Source organism: Dreissena polymorpha, chromosome 2 (genome assembly GCF_020536995.1).
Source record: "Dreissena polymorpha isolate Duluth1 chromosome 2, UMN_Dpol_1.0, whole genome shotgun sequence".
In the NCBI taxonomy this organism is placed as follows: domain Eukaryota; kingdom Metazoa; phylum Mollusca; class Bivalvia; order Myida; family Dreissenidae; genus Dreissena; species Dreissena polymorpha.
In genome coordinates this window covers 106,182,859-106,201,109 of record NC_068356.1, presented here as the reverse complement: position 1 = coordinate 106,201,109, position 18,251 = coordinate 106,182,859, and the positions used below count along the sequence as shown (strand labels likewise).

Genomic DNA, 18,251 nt, shown 5'->3' with positions numbered 1-18,251 from the left:
CATTTAGGGAATATATAATTGTATCATTATCATCATTAAATATTATGAAAATGATCTAAATTATCATGATTACTTTAAAGTAGAATTTTTAAATTTTACTCATTATTTTTAATGAATTTCCACATTTGCTTGATTCAAAATAAAATGTTTTAATAAGGGTTTCAGTTGTTAGTTTTAACCCTTTTTTAGTTCGATTAAATTTAAAGTACTAACTACGTACATGTATGTGAAATGCTCTTGAGTTCGTTTCCTGGGCCTAGAACCAGTACTTGGGTGTCTCTAAGAGATTTCTTAAGAATGCTCCCACACTGGGGATCAAACCAGTGACCTCCAGATCATTAGGTGGACACCACATCCATTTCACATCAGCGACCTTTAATTAGTAAATTACTTTAGTATTGCAGCATTATATAATGTAATGTTGCTACATATTTTTGGAAAATGATTAATGTGCAGTACTTAATAAATCTAAATGCATACAATTTTAATTGTGTATATTGTGTGATTATTAGTTACAAATTCCCTTTTTACAGGTATACTGGATTATGAAAGACTGATAAACATAAAATTGACAACTCATCTCCCCGACGATACTTTGTGTGGCTCATTCTCAGAACAAACCCATAGTCAGTGAGAAAACTACAGTGTAAAAAGACCACTTGATTGTGACAATTATGGCTGACCAAGCAAATGTTATCATCTAAAATAAAGAGAACTTCCAGTTCAATATACATTTTATACCAATTATGACATTGGCCAACACAGAAAATAATTATAAGGTTGATTTTCCCAAAATTGACTGTTACAATTGGATACTGTTTTAAGCTTCACTGTACTTTGTCTGAAAATAAAAGTCCTTTATGATGTAATAGAAACATATATATTTAATTTTTAGTTTTACAAGGATATATACATATACATACATATATTATAATATTTTTTATCGATGGTCAATCAATTTAAGTTTAACTAATATATACATACACATTTTATACATGTGTATGCTTTGATTTTTTTCTATTGAAGCCAAATTAATATCCCATTAGATAGATAGATAATATCACAGCAGTATTTCTATTTGTTCTGCAAGTACTGCAGAAATCATGGATTATTATTTTACTGAGTAGGCCTTAATCTTTATATTATAATTGTTAAAACAGATTAAGATGTGCATTATACAATTGAGGATGCATCAAGATTAAAAATGGTACATGTATTAATTAATAAAGAATCAATAACAATCAGAAACTGTGCTTTTTTTCAGTATTGTGTGAAAGGATTTGAAGTAATGATGTGTTTTTGAAATATGATTTATGTGAATTTGAATAAATATATAAAATTTAGTGATTTTCTCAGACAAAAACTGTTAATTACATACTAAAGTATTCAAAATGTATTATTGTAATACTAAAGTATTCAAAATGTATTATTGTAATATTTATTCGAATTTTTTAGTACAAAAAGCACTTTTCCCTGGCATTTGTATTTATAGTAATTGCATATTTTATAATTCTGACAGCATTTATAAACTGTGTTCATGCAAGCATAAACACAGTTTCATTTTTAGAGTATTTAAACAAGAGGGCCATGATGGCCCTGTATCACTCCACTGCTGAAAAAAAGGCTGAAACAAATTTCTCTGCATGTGCAAATACTTAAATATAGGCCCTATTTAAGCACATGTACACTTTTGTGACCTTCTGGGCTGGGTCAAATTTAACCCCAGGGGCATAATTTGAGAAAACTTTGTAGAGGACTACTATATCTCACTACATACAAAATGTGGTAGCCCTAGGTCCTAGAGTTAAGGACAAGAATATTTTTAAAGTTTTCACAAAATAAGAAAGATATAAGCGTATATAATGTTCAATTTTGTGACATGCGGGTCAGGATCAAATTTGACCCAAAGGGCATAATTTGAACAAACTTGGTAGAGGACTATAAGATGTTACTGCATACCAAATTTGGTAGCCATAGTCCAAATGGTTTTTCGACAAGAAGATTTGTAAAGATTTCACAAAATAGGCGCTTTAAAAGCGTTTATTCAATTTTGTGACCCCCGGGGCAGGGTCAAAGTTGACCCCAGAGGCATTATTTGAACAAATTTGGTAGAGGTTTATTAGATGTCACTACATACCAAATTTGGTAGCCCTAGGCCCAATGGTTATGGACAACAAGATTTTTAAAGTTTTCACAAAATAGGCCCCATATAAGCGTATGTTCAGTTTTGTGACCCCGGGCAGGGTCAAATTTGACCCAAGGGGCATAATTTGAACAAACTTGGTAGAGAACTATAACATGTCACTACATACCAAATTTGGTAGCCCTATGCCTTATGGTTAAGGACAAGAAGAGTTTTAAAATTTTCACAAAATATGCACTATATAAGCATATAATTGATTTTGTGGCCCCCAGGGCAGGGTCAAATTTGACCCTGGGGCATAATTTGAACAAACTAAGTAGAGGACTATACAATGTCACTACATACCAAATTGTGTAGCCCTAGGCCTAATGGTTATGGACAAGATTTTTTTTTAAGTTATCACAAAATAGGCATTATATAAGCATATGTTCCATTTTGTGACCCCCGGGGCAGGGTCAAATTTGACCCTAGGGATTAAATTTGAACAAATTTGGTAGAGGACTATTAGATGTCACTATATACCAAATTTGATAGCCCTAGGCCGGATTGTTATTGACAAGAATTTTTTTGAAGTTTTCACAAAATAGGCCTTATATAAACATATGTTCAATTTTGTGACCCTCGGGGCAGGGTCAAACTTGACCCCAGGGGCATAATTTGAACAAATTTGGTAGAGGACTATAAGATGCCACTACATACCAAATTTGGTAGCCCTAGGCCCAATGGTTATGGATGAGAAGATTTGTAAAGTTTTCACAAAATATACCCTATTTAAGCATATGTTCAATTTTGTGACCCCGGGGCAGGGTCAAATTTGACCGCAGGGGTATTACTTGAACAAATTTGGTAGAGGACTATTAGATGTCTCTACATACCAAATTTGATAGCCCTAGGCCCAATGGTTATGGACGGGAGATTTTGAAAGTTTTCACAAAATAGGCCTTATTTAAGCAAATTTTCAATTTTGTGACCCCCAAGGCAGAGTCAAATTTGACCCCAGGGGCATAATTTGAACAAATTTGAAAGAAGTACACCCCAGGAACATTCCTAAGAAATTTCATCAGAATTGGACCAGTAGTTTAGGAGAAGATGTTTAAAGGAAAAGTTTATGCATGGATGCACGATGGACACAGGACCTTTGGCCAGTGGAGCTAAAAATCAAATTAAACATTTAGTTTTGATTTAAAATCAGTTTTTATATGCAAGTGTCTATTTCACTTATAAATTAAAACAGCATATTATTCATTATTGAAAAGATTATTCCAAGCTTGATGTCATATTTCAACTTTGCATAGTGTAGTTAATTGAACATTGTATTGAACTGTATGGGCAGCTATATTTTTTAATTTATGTATGTTGTATTATACAAAATGCATTATTTCTACCACAAGTAGACCATATAAGGCCTACTGCTACTAAATAGGCACAGGTATGAATTTGACACTGTTTTTGATGCTCATACAAAACTTTAATTAATACTACACTTTAGTATATTAAATATTTTCAAGTTTTTGTTCAACATTTTTTGCAAAAGAAAATAGTGTCTTAATGCATTTGAAAATATACTTAAAACAAACTAAAAATGCATTTTAACATACCTTTTTCCTGGTAAAGTGTATTTGGAATGATAAAAAATACACTTGAAGAGTATTAATGCTGGAAAAATGCAGAAAAAAATACATTTGTTTCTGTTAGAAGTGTGTCTTGTCTGCATTTTTAAGTGTATTAAATGCACATCAAATGCAGATAAATACAATGCCAATACTGTAACATGTATTGTAATGGACATAAAATGCACTTGTTCTTGTAATCAAATGCTTTAGTGTATTGAAATAACCTTTTATAACGTTTTAACAATTAATAATACCTTTTTATATAAATTTTCTTTTGAAATGTGACACTTAAATGATTTTTGCACCACTAGTAAGAGATCTAATTTGTGCTCATAATGCTTTATCATTACACTACATAATATCATTTGTTGTATGAAAATTACCCGTAAAATTCATGTGAAAGCTCAAGAAATCAATAGCAGCGTGCTATACCCTGCTCCTTTTTACATGACTTGATTGTATTTAATCCCCAATTCTACATGGCTAAGGGAAAATTAATGTGCAGATTTGACAAATAAGTCTTAACTGGGATCCAATAGGCAGACTTTCATATTACTTGTATTTAATTTAAATCATGATCTGAATTGCTCTTTGGCAAATCTTTGTTGGTCACAGTATTCAACTGAATTTTGTTCACTTTGTAGTTATTATATTTTCTATATTTATCAGACAACATCTTTCTTCAAAAGTTTAACATGATTGCTTGGTTAATTTAGAAACAAGATCAATGCATCATAACATAAAATGAAAAAATGTGTAATAGTAAAAATGGCAGCAAAAAAGCACTAGATTATCTGCCTTAAATCTGAGACGATATGTTGATGTATTGGAATTTCTCATAAATAATGTGCTCCATAGTTGTATAATTGTATAGTCGCATGCATGAGTGGTGTCAATGTCACAATACCAATTAAAGCCTATTATTTACTAAAACAATTTGAAGTTTGATGTGAGTTTTTTTCAAGATCTGTTATATATAATTATATATACATGTATATATATATATTGTTGAAAAGTTAACATGCAATAAGTTTACTGTAATTAAGTGACAAATAGTTTTACTGATTTGGTTGGAGGCATATATGCAGATATATCATGGTTTGTGCAGAGGACAGTAGCAAAAACAAGAGCTGTCTCCGTAGGATGACATACGCCCCCGATAAACGCTTTAATAGAAGTTATGAGCATTTTTCAAAACCTAAAAGCCGACCCTAAGTTCAAGGTCAAAGGGGTCAAAATTTGTGTGTGTATGGGAAGGCCTTGTCCATATACACATGCATACCAAATATGAATGTTACATCTGAAGCGACATAGAAGTTATGAGCATTTTTTCGAAACCTAAATGCAAAGTGTGATGGATAGACAGACGGACAGTGCGATCACTATATGCCCTCCTTTGGGGGCATAAAAATGTGTTTCACATTGTTTTGGTAAATGAGTAATGTAGTTAAAAGAACAGAATCATCAATTATAAAGTTATTGATTATAAAGTGTTGCTGGCATATTTGATGCATTCATCTAGCTATAAGAAGGTCCCTGTTTTATCCCCACTGGCACCGAGTGAGGGTTCTCAAAATCTTTAAACAATATGAATAACTACATATAGGGTCGAGAGCCTTGTTGATATGGGGGCTAAACACCTGAAATCAAAGCGAGCCAGGTTAAAGGCCGAGGCCAAATAAATAAACCAGAGGCCGCATGATCCTGCTATACTCTGAACAAGTATTGTTTCTTCTCAGAAAACTGGCTTAAGTGTCTTACTAAGCTTTAGACTTGGAGTTTCAGTGCAATCAATCTAAAATAAATTGGTCAAATTAAATAATAATTTGTAAAAAATAAACATTCTGCACAAATTCAATTATTTACTTTACCTGTGTGCATGAATCATTTCAGTCTTGATGGTTAGTGAACTATGTCAAAAGCACCATAGCTATGAAACACTTGTTTTTTGAATTGTGCAATGTTCCACAGAAATGATGCTGATGATTATTCTACACGATGATGAATTCAATTATTAGATATATTTCTAAATTCCATTTCCACCAACAATTCGGTTATTCCACTACCAGTTCACATGCTTCATACACAGTTGAAAATAACACTATTTCACTCAACAACCGTGACACATGTACTCAATTTGTCAACTTTTCGCAATTAAAATTGTCTTCTACTGTTATTGTTGTTGTTGTACTTTTGAAAGTAGTTCGAAAGATAGCGACCATTAACCCAGAGATTGATTTATGAAATAAATCGTCTGCTGATCCAGAGTGTGTTGATTGTTCAGGTTACAATACACTAAATGATCGCTTCATGAAGGGCTGTTCTCTCTAAAAAAATATCATAGTTGACAGGAAGGCATGTTTTACACGTTTTACCATTATTCGGGTGTTATCTTGCGGAGATAATGGTAGGGAATGAATAGATGTTCACTACTGAATCCCTGAAATATGATACACGTGAAGACTATAGTAAACCATTGCACTAGAAAAGGTAACATTCCACTAAGAAACGGCCGAAAAAAAAAGTTGCAAAAACAGTCGATTTTGATTTGTGTCAAGTTCTTTCTTGCATTGTACATGACATATCCTTTTTATTGCATAAATCGATTCCGCTTAGAATGGCCTTTAAGAAAAGGCATAGTTATGGGGGTCTCTATGTGCAAAATGTTGCATTTATTTTCGCTCAAAGTTGTCGCTTTTACATTGAATTATATAGGGAAACTATTTAGTGTATTATGACCTAAATGCAAAACCAGGTCAAGTCTCAAAGGAGCTGTATTTACAGAAAATCATCATTCTTTTAGTGGGATATGACGCGTTTTGGCGAATTTCACGGAATAAATGCGTTTTTGTTTCACGAATTTAAGGAGCATCGTGAGTTTTTAAGAAGAAAATACGTTTTCAGAGGAAAATAAGAAAAAAAAACGTACAAAAACTCGTCTTGAGCATCTCAAATCGCAACAATTTGTGCTGAAAGAGCTCATGAACACGTTTTAATAGTTGTTTACTTCTTTTTCTACATAGCTTGTAACAACATTCCAGTATTTTGACCGATTGTAATTACTTAGGGTAATCGTTTTACGCCTGAACGCCCGTTATAAATCAAAGCTCCGAACGCGAAAACCACATGGCTTATCAGGCGTTATAATAAAATGCATTTTCAAGCATTTCTACGTGAAAGATAGGTCTGAAAATTGGCATGCACATAGAAAATAGGTTTATACGTATCGAGAAGTGCTTATTTTTCGCGATGTTAACAGTAAACGTTGTCTTATAGGTTACAATACACTAAATGATCGCTTCATGAAGGGCTGTACTCTCTAAAAAAATATCATAGTTGACAGGAAGGCATGTTTTACACGTTTTACCATTATTCGGTTGTTATATTGCGGAGATAATGGTAGGGAGTGAATAGGTGTTCACTACTGAATCCCTGAAATATGATACACGTGAAGACTATAGTAAACCATTGCACTAGAAAAGGTAACATTCCACTTAGAAACGGCCGGAAAAAAAAGTTGCAAAAACAGTCGATTTTGATTTGTGTCAAGTTCTTTCTTGCATTGTACATGACATATCCTTTTTATTGCATAAATCGATTCCGCTTAGAATGGCCTTTAAGAAAAGGTATGGTTATGGGGGTCTCTATGTGCAAAATGTTGCATTTATTTTCGCTCAAATTTGTCGCTTTTACATTGAATTATATAGGGAAACTATTTAGTGTATTATGACCTTCACATCCATAACGATTCGGCATGCTTCTGATAATGGTTCGTTACCGTTTGTAAAACAAAATTTGATTGGTCAGATGAAAATCGCTTCATGGTTCCCGGTATATTGATAAGCTACGATAAGTTATGAAGCGAGCCTGGTTTAAGTATACGCACACGCCCACAAATTGTCAACAAACATTTTCGGTTTGAAAATTTAAAGAACTAAAGCAATCAAATATCGGCAATACTAATTTATTTCTTTAATGTGAGTGCAACTGTACATATTTGGGATATTGAAAATGAACTCCCAACAGTTAAAAGCACTAAATTTGGCTTCTAAAGGTCACAATTTGTTTATGTTGGGATCCGCTGGCACCGGAAAATCGTATGTTGTGTCCGAACTCGCAAACCTTTTACACAGCAAAGGCTCCTGTGTTCAGGTGGCATGTTCCACCGGGATTGCCTGTGCAGTATACGGTTATATTTTGATTATTTAATAACCTGCTTTTTAAATTATTGTACCATATGTGTACTGTGATGCATTCTGTCGCATTAAATGAAATGCTTGTACAATCATAACGGATTGTAAAACTTCTTCATCAAGTCTATATGTTACTCCTATAAATATGAGGTCGATTTACAGCGGAGTAGCTTACGTCTAATTATTTGGACTTGTCTATATGTATATAATTCTTATGAAATGTATCCTTCAAATAATAATTTTTATTAAATATATATTGAATGAACTTGAATAAATTGAGCCCTTATTTCAATGGACTTGAACAATATATATATATATATATATATATATATATATATATATATATATATATATATATATATATCAGGGATCATATTTTCCCGCAACATCAATCGGTCCGGATATAAATGGGGAAAAGTATCCGAAAATGTGCATCCGAAATTATGACAAATTACGTTAAAAAATATACCATTGATTTTGCCATTCACGAAGGTGGTATAAAACATGTACAAGTTCTCAACTGGTTTTATCATTTGGTATTTCATTGTTGTTTCGTGTGCTGTTTTATCAGACTTGTTTCATCATTGTCAATATTATTAATCTGTGTAAGTCTATACCGATGTTTTAAATTGTTGTCGACTCGATAATATCTTACAAACATGCACTGATCCAAAAAAATGTTTGTGCGTAGGTTGGCTACTGACAACAACAAACCAAATAATTAAGAATTAATTAGTTGTCAAATACCCACGACCACGTCCGATAGTTTAGATGCATAGGGATTAAATCACGAGAGCGAAGCATTTGAAAACACGCATCTAATTTTCCGGTCGTGAGATATTCAACAACAAAGTATAAAGTACACGAATTATTTCGATTCTAACACGGTTTTACTAAAGATTTATTCAATGTATATTATTTTCTTGTGTACTATTTTATGTGAAGTTCCGCCCATAAAAATAACTTTCAGCTGTTCTGTCGATCAGATCCGCGACTTTCATTCATAATTATATTACCGGATTATTACGCTGGTGGAAAATGTATCGGCGTGTTTTGTTTAGGATGCGTCTTTAATCCGCTGTTCACAAGTTTTTGATTCTTGGTCTGACGTGCAATAAACCGGTCCTGACCGGTTTAGAGACTGCAGCGAATGGTTTATCACACCTAATCGAGATAAGAATGTCATTAGGGTGTGTTAGCATGTACACTGTGTAATCGATTTCATGACATGGGAATTTTAATAGCAAACAGGATCGGACCGACTGTTTGGGATTTTCAATCGGTCTTTCATGACCCCAATCGGTCTAGGACCGACAAAACCGAAAAAAATATGATCCCTGATATATATATATATATATATATATATATATATATATATATATATATATATATATATATATATATATAATATAAGGTATGACTAACATAGCATTTACCATTTGTCACTGTGTAATTATGTGTGTTTATTTATATTTTAAGGTAGTGGAAGGCCCTATGGTATAAACACAGTTCACAAGTTCTTCGGTCTGTTAGACGGGCGACATGAGCCTGAAGAAATTGAGAACATTGTACGTTTTAATCCGAAATATTAAACAGTACTTGAAAACTTGACAAAAATAGACTGTGTAATAATAGATGAGTGTTCAATGATTAGCAGGAAGACTTTGGATACCATATACAATGTGTGTAAAATAAAAAAATCCCAATTTACCATTTGGTGGCATTCAAATTGTTTTATGTGGTGATTTTTATCAACTTCCACCAGTGGTAAATCTTAAATACAATGACACTGGTGAATACTGTTTCCATTGCAATTTCTTTGATGATGTGTTCAGGCACAGGATAGTTCTTGATCAGAATATGCGAACAAAATCAGGCGAGATATTTCTAACTTCTACAGTTCAGAGTGTGTTTGAAGGAAATTGTAGTGACGAAGTAAATGCATTTTTGAACTCGTTATCAAGGCCTCTGTCTTCAAGAAGATCAGCACGAAGCACAAAGCTTTTCGCCACCAATGCATTAGTCGATGACTATAACCGAACTGCGATGATGAAACATCCAGGTGATTTATTTGAGTTTTTTGCAAAAGATCAGGGACATGCAAAAGACTTGGAGAGAATAGGTGCACCCAAAATGCTGTGGATATAAAACGGATGTCCTGTTCAGTTAATTCACACATTGAGTGAAAAACTTGTAAATGGTGTAACAGGCATAGTGCAAGCATTAACTGCTGAAAAGGTTGTGGTAGAGTTTCCCTCTGTAAACACCACCAGAGAAATTCTTAAAATTTCATTCACAGGTAATCATTGTTTGTTTATCTTTTTAAAAATCACATGCCATTTTGCTATTATTGTCACATTTTTATACCCTATGAATCAGTATGAGTCATTATATTTTCACACAGATCATAAAAATGAAATTATGACATGGATATACACAATGTCACATTATTAAATTTATTTAAGCTGTTATTAGGTGATATTGGTGAAAGAATTTTACTTAGTAATACAATATTTTTCACATGTACCTAATGAAACCCCACTATGTGTCATATTTAAACAATTAATGAAGTGTTTGAGCTAACCTCTCATCCAATATTAAAAAACACACCATACACCACACCGTGCAGGGTCATTAAAAAGCTTTTTAAGTCATAATATAATATAAATGTAAATTACATGTATATTTTATTATGACTTTAAAAACCTTTTTTACTAACCCTATACAGTGTGCTATATCATGTTGTATTAATAATTATAAATAATAAATGAAAATATATATTATTTGTTTTATTCATGTTCCATGCCATCAAACATTCCACATAAATGTACTGTTATTTCAGTGTTCAATCCAAAGGATAATAGAGTTACTGCCGAACGAGAGCAATTCCCTTTAAAACCTGCATTTGCTCTGACAATTCACAAGTCACAGGGAATGACATTGGAGAAGTATGCAATTCATAATTATATATGTATATGAACATTAAATAAATAAATAAATTTCAATAATAATTTGAAGTTAACATAATCATGTTTATACCGTGTATAATTATTGTTTACACGAAAAAAAAATAAACTTAACAAAATAAATATTTATTTCAATACTATAAAACATTTAAATGAAATTTGTTTTTCTGCATTGTATATATTATTGTTTAGTCTTTTAACAAAAATTAACAATAATTAACATTTTTTTAACATTGGATTATATTGCACACAATGATTTTTAACAATAATGTAAAACTATGTACACACATTATAAATCTCATTAGTTTTTGAAAACTTTTAAATTTTAATGTTATAATTGTATTTCAGTGTTGAAATCGACTGTCGCTCCATATTTCAACCTGGGCAGTTAGGCGTGGCAATTTCTAGAGTGAGAAGTGTAGAAGGCTTGCGTGTTGTCAACTTCCATCCGCGTTACTTGCTGAAGCCTACAAAAGAAGTAACAGACATCATGAATGGTGCAGGGTTCGAACCACAAGAAGACCTGTCATGCTGTAGGAAGACGAAAACATTGAGGTAATATAAAATGTCATATTTTAAACAAAATTTATAAATACATGTATACTATGAATTTTACAATTTGATACGTTAACATTGCTTTAAAATATTCAGATGTATTCATACATCTTATTATTTTAAAGCAATTTTAACATATTAAATTGTAAAATTCATAGTACTGTAGATTTGTAGGCACCCAGGGTGTGTCTCTAATTTAATCAGGCTCTTGTGTCAGGATGTGCTCATTGCACATTCACAGCTTTAACGTTTCATTGACTTTATTTCGTGCATGTCATTTCAATACTTCTTTATAATAAATGTTGTAAAACTTATCTTTCTGCTGAGTTGTCGCGTATATTTATATACAATAAAGAAACAAAAAATAATACACTTTACATGATTCCTTACTTTTAAACTATTCAACAGTATGTAATGTGTTGAAATTTTGCACAAATGCTTAATATATATGAAATAATATAACGTTTTATTTTAAACACACATTAATATTGTAATTTTTTAATACATTATTTGCATTTAAGCTTATATATTCGACATTACTTTCAGTATGGCGTGTGGTGAGCAACATACACCAATGGATGCATATCATCAACCACCAAATGTACCAACTTCTACTGAAAGGTAATTAATATGTTTTAATATGATGGTTAATATGAGCTTCACAAACACACAAATTATAATTAATTTACCTTTGTTAATGCGTACATTCATCAGCCTTTTAAGATGATTTTTTTGGACAAGTTGTTTGCCTTTTTGTTATTATTACTCGGCATGCTTATGTTGAATAGTGGTGTTGCTGGTTCAGCATTCATAGCAGCATTGGCCTTTTTGGAAATTTTTTGTTCTCCCAATAAAATGCTATTAATTGAATTTTTGTATTGGTACGCAGATGGATTGGCATTTGCACCATTGTTAGTTGCACGTTGTTGGCAAAATACATTTTCAATCACATCTGAATTGATCATGGCTGGTGTTATTGGAATGTTTGTTTTCAAAGCAAAAACATTATCAGTTAATTCAAGAAATCCTTGTAAACAGGAATGAATGTCTTCCATACATTGCTTAGACATCAAGCATTTCATTTTTTTATTTTTGGCAATATCTGTGTCATTTAATATACCGTTTTCCCATTGCACAAACCAAACATCTACTTCTTAAATTTTGAGTAAACGTTTATCACTTTTATTTGAAATAGGCATTTTGTCTCTAAAAATTTCCACCATTTTTGAAGTCTGTTGGAGTAGTTCAATAACACCATTGAGTATTTTTCCCTTTTCACCTAAAGCATTTTTATACAATGTAAAACAATGGCACATTTCGGATGATAAAAGATCTTCAGCCAAAGAATTTCTCATTTTTAGTTGATTATCCATATGAAAATGTTCTGATGTAAGTTTTCTATGTAACTGCAATGCATTTTGTTGATCCCAAGCATAATAGTCAGTGAACATTTGCCAGTGGATTTCACTTTTATCTGGTAGGGTTAAAAGTCTTGTACTGCCTTTGGAAATTCCACTTTTTAGTATGTTATTTCTTTTTTTTTTAATACATGTGAAATATCCATAATGAAAACTACAGGAAAATTGTAGCATGGATTTGATGAAATAAAACTTGTCGGATTGTCACCTAAACATACATGTAAAAATGTCCTATTACACTGGGCTCCATCCATGCATGTATACAATACTTTAAAACCATATGTATACAACAATCTTATGGCTTTCCAGAACAAACCATATAATTCTGAAGCCTGAATTCCTTTTGTAACAAAGAGAGCAAATGGGAATCTAAAGCCATTTAAACCCAAAAATAATAATTGCAATATATGTGTTCCCATTAATTTGTCACAGTTTCCATTTCTAAGTTTATTGCAAATGTCACCTTCCTGTCCTATGTCCGTAAATCCAGTCATTTCAAGTAGTCCCCCGTTATTTTCAAAATGAATGTCTGTCTGTATTGTCATTTCATCGAATATTAACCCCCCGACACAATGTTCTTCATCCATTCCATTTTTCAAGGCTTCTTCGTGCATCCATTCAAAACATGCATCATCAAATCCAGCATCTTGTTTAATGGCATTCTTGTACAAAATAAGTACTGATTTGGATGGTAACAGCAGTATTTTACTTTGTTCAAGGAGTTCATATGCCTTTGGGCTTCTATTGAATAATTGCAGACATGTAGAAATGAAATCTTTTGACCAGCGTCTGCCATTTGGACGTCTACTTATATTTTTTGACTGTTCTACAAGCATTAGTAACATTTCATTTGGTGCTTGCGGAAATATTTTCTTTATGTCTTCAATAGAGACATATCCTGATGAAACTGCACATTCGTTAGGGTTAAAAGATCCAGATGAAACTCCACATTTATGAGGGTTAATGGATTGACATGAAACCTCAGATTCATTAGGATTAATATTTTCCTTTTCTCTAATGGCATTAACCCTCATTTTTTGGCAAATTCTACATGCTTTAATAACAGTGTTCATTTGTACAATTTTTAAACATTTCAATGATCTTAATTGTCTTGAGCATTCAATTTGTTCATGGTATTTCCATTGCTCTAAGACACTGCATTTTCCAACTGTCATTTTTTTATCATATTTTATTCCGTTGCATAAATTAATTTGTTTCACAATATGCATAACATTTTTTATGCTTTCTTCAGTGAACTTGAAACATTTGTCTATATGTATAGAATTAAAATCAATGTCTTTTCCACCTATGGAAACCTTGAATATTGCACATGAACAAAATGTAACTTTTTTAAAAACAGCATGTCCATTGGAATAAAATCCACTTTCAATGTTATATACAATTTCATTTTCATCTACCAATGTAGGTATTAACTCTGGGAAAAAATCCACAGTAGTCTTGAATTGTAAACTTCTTTCATTCAATTCTGGAAGTTGCTTTACTGAAATTCCATTATAGATAACCAGAAATTTTCCATTCATTCTTTTTCTGCATCTTTTTATGTTTGGAAATAAATTCAACATATGTTCAACAAAAAGTTGACATTTTATTGATGGGTTGAAATGCCCACTTTCAATCTGTTCAAATTTAAAAGTCTCAAAGAGTTTATTGATTTCCATGCTACTCTCTTCTTCATATTCAAGTCTCTCAATTAACCTAAAAAATAAATAAACGTTATTATAATTTTATACAGTTACAAACTATTTTCCTTGCATTAAGTTATATAATATACATTAAAGTGACATTCATTTTTTATGTATAAAGTTAATTGAAGCCAATTATTGTTATTATTCCAAATACAACACTATGTATAAAAGACATGTTTTCATGATTAATACATAAATGTAATATAAATGGTATTGTTCTGTATGTACACTATGTTTTTTTTTCCAAATAATAATGTAAGAATAGCGAACAGTTTTGATCCTGATGAGACGCCACGTTGTGTGGCGTCTCATCTTGGTACAAAATGTTTGCAAAGGCAGTAAAATTTCTGTTCCAGCACTGAAAGAGTTAATATGTATGTTGCACATAAATACAGTACTTTTAATTATATTTGGCTGAAATCTTATGATTATTGATATGATGTGTACAATTGCATGAGTCATTTACATTGACTTACATTAAAAGTATGTTATAAAATTTAGCCTTCATTGTCATGTCTGCTCAATATGAATCCTTAGAGTGAATATAAATCACATTATTTTCATTGTGAAGGTCAACGAGATAAATGAAACAACATTAATCAGTAATGACAGGTAAAGGTCATAATTGAGCGTCAATATTTTTAATGCATCATGATTTAAACATGAATTAAATTTATTAATGTATATATTTCAGGAATACTGACAATGAACACAAAAAAACAACAATTACCAGTTATACCGCCCCGGATGATGATGAAGATGAAGATGATCAGCTTGATGATGATTTCAATGAAATTATTAGTGCGTTAATAAAAAGTGAAGCACAAGCACAGACATATGAACTAAATGACTTTAACATTCAGGATTTTAAAGAAAATTTAAAATTTAAACATCCAGTAACCAACACACAAGTGCAAATTAATGGTATTGTTGACAGAATTGATGAATCAAATTTGATAAAATTTGTAAAGAAAATTTATTTAAAACTGAATGATATTGAAATGGATTTTACAGTGTCTGATGACAAGAAGTCCATACCAGAGAAATGTTTGGTGCAATTTTACAAACAGTTGCACATTTTTTTAACAGGAACATCATATAAAATGGACTGTTTAATGCTATTTAACACTGAAAAAACATTTGCAAACCAACACATGGCAGTTTGCCATGAAATAGTTGAAAAAATACGTATTTTATTTCTTGAAAAAAAGGTAGATATGTTGTGTCTTTCAAACAACCGAATGCTTAAGAGAATTGTTACGGATACAGACAAAGCACGAGTCCGTTATGTTGCAGGCTATTGTGTATCAAAATTAAAACATAAGTATGTAAAGTCACTCAAGACACACCAGTTTAAAACCTCACAATCATCCAATTCAATTTACCACAACTCAAAAATTGCTTTACAATTATTAGATGTTTTAAAAGAAAATGATTTGTATATTAAAGAAGTAACAAGCCATCCAGATTCTTTGCTGGACATTGAAAGAAAACAAAATAATGCTGGTGGTCTTACAAATGTGACTGATGAAGTTTTTACATTTTTCTTTGATTTAACTGGTGCATGTATTTCAACTGTAACAAATGAAAATTTAATGAATTATGGGAAAAATATGCATGAAGAATGTTACAACATAGTTCGTAATGATAACAATATGTTTGAAAATTTGTTAGCATTGTTTCCAAAAAATTAAATGAAAAAAACATGCAAACAATTGGTCCTGAAGAAGATTTTTCTGTTAATGAATCAATATCAACTTTGCTTTGTTTGACAACCAATATTTTTGACATTTACAATCATTTAGTAAAAAAGTATTTGATGGTGTTGTTGGGACAGTTTAGAAGAGATGTAAAATCACATTACAAGCTTGAAAAAACAATGGCCCATAGAAAACAAATCAAAGTGAAACTGGACTCAAAAATAAAAAAAATTAATAAAAATAAAAAAATGCAAATTGATTGTAATAACAATGAAATTTCTAAAAAAAAAAAGAAACAGATTTAAATCTGGTTGTGCAGTGTGAGCCTCAGCCTGGACCTTCAACTGAGGTTACTATGGACGTTGGTCATGAAATTGATTCGGAAATTGCTGACAATGATCTATGTCAAAAATGTTTTAAAAATAAAGATGATCAGTGGATTTAATGCGACTCTTGTAATAAATGGTTTCACAGAAAATGCTCTGGAATAAGAACTGCAAAATTGTGGTCTAAATTCTCAAAACTAAATGCTTCATGGTTGTGTATAGAGTGCAAATGAATGTGTATTTTTGTAATTGTGAAATTCTCTCTTTACAAAGCATGTATATGTATATGTATATATATATATTATCCCAAATGTATATATATTTAAGAGTTAAATATCTACCTTCATTTTACAGAAACCGACCAAATATTATTTTTTTTATAGAATTGATGTCTTCCGATAATGAATCTGTATTAAGAAAACTGAGTGCTTTTGTCCATGTAGCATTTTTAGTTAGATCTGCGAAGATGTATGTGCCCTTTTGATGTATTTTTGCCCAAAAACTAGATGAAATATGTAAATTGCTGCTGTTCCTGTGTTTGTATGTGAATGTATAATGAGTGTTCTTGTTTACGCCTCATTAGTTTTGTTTGTCGAGTCAATGTTTGTTACCAATTACGCATTATGTACTGATTAGTATGAGAACTCCTCTTAAATTAAACGTATTTCATGTTTGTCATCTATCTATGTATGCTGCCGACTATGTGCCTTGGCTGTATACTCAGTATTCTGCGTGAGTTCATGTTTTACTCTCTTTAGGTTTTGTTATGTAGAGTACTTGAACGATAACATTAATGCAATATGTATTGATAAGTATGAGTAATCCTCTTAAACATTTTTATTACGGTCAATATGTATTTCTTGCTGTAAAATACTTATTGACACTACTTATGTAACTATTATAATTTCATGTGCTTGAATTAATTGTGTACATGTGTTTATTACTGTAAATATTATATTGTTTATACTAAAATTTGTCCACATGGGCCAATGGCCTTCTGGAAATGATGTAAATAAAATCTAAAATCTAAATCTAAATATTTATATATATAGCACAACACTTTGTGATACATGATGCATGTATGAAGGAAATTATATTGTGCATTCAAATATCCAATTATGTGTGATTGTAGTCAAATTACCAAATTGTGATATATTTTATTAAAAATTTGATTATTTATTTATGTAATTTCAATGTGCATTGAAATGTTATACATGTAATACATATCATATATTGATAACGATTTTCATGTTTACATGTATGTGTAATTGAAAGTTCAATATTGATTGCTACATTGTATATAAGTATTTGTACATGCAAGCTTGTTGAAGTGCAATAAATATTTTAATTGGAATTTTGTTTGCAACTTTATTTATACCTATCACACATACAAAGACGTATAGAGTACTATATAACCCATGAGTTTGTTTATAAATTTAACAATAACATGTGCTTGTGCATTATTACAATAAAAAATGCTAGTCATTTAATAAATTTGATAAAGTGCATCCAATGTGTTTATCTTAGAATTGCAATCTGAAGTCATATGAATTGCATTGTATCAAAATAATATATATAACATTAATTATACATTATAATATATAAGTATTAAATTAATAATAATATTTTAA

General features: G+C 31.2%; 2 protein-coding genes across 2 annotated transcripts; one reads left to right on the top strand and one right to left on the bottom strand.

Annotated features, from left to right (window-relative positions):
- Nucleotides 1–7,656: 7,656 nt before the first annotated feature.
- On the top strand, nucleotides 7,657–17,809 carry LOC127868386 (uncharacterized). Its single transcript, XM_052410125.1, has 6 exons — nucleotides 7,657–7,945; nucleotides 9,429–10,248; nucleotides 10,792–10,897; nucleotides 11,264–11,470; nucleotides 12,017–12,091; nucleotides 15,289–17,809. Exons 3-6 carry the CDS (start codon nucleotides 10,884–10,886, stop codon nucleotides 16,286–16,288), a joined length of 1,296 nt encoding a protein of 431 aa, XP_052266085.1. The 5' UTR covers nucleotides 7,657–7,945; nucleotides 9,429–10,248; nucleotides 10,792–10,883; the 3' UTR covers nucleotides 16,289–17,809.
- LOC127868384 (uncharacterized) lies at nucleotides 10,759–15,472 on the bottom strand. Its single transcript, XM_052410121.1, has 3 exons — nucleotides 15,325–15,472; nucleotides 12,160–14,604; nucleotides 10,759–11,382 (listed from the first exon to the last, which is right to left on the bottom strand). Exon 2 carries the CDS (start codon nucleotides 14,565–14,567, stop codon nucleotides 12,990–12,992), a length of 1,578 nt encoding a protein of 525 aa, XP_052266081.1. The 5' UTR covers nucleotides 14,568–14,604; nucleotides 15,325–15,472; the 3' UTR covers nucleotides 10,759–11,382; nucleotides 12,160–12,989.
- Nucleotides 17,810–18,251: the final 442 nt, after the last annotated feature.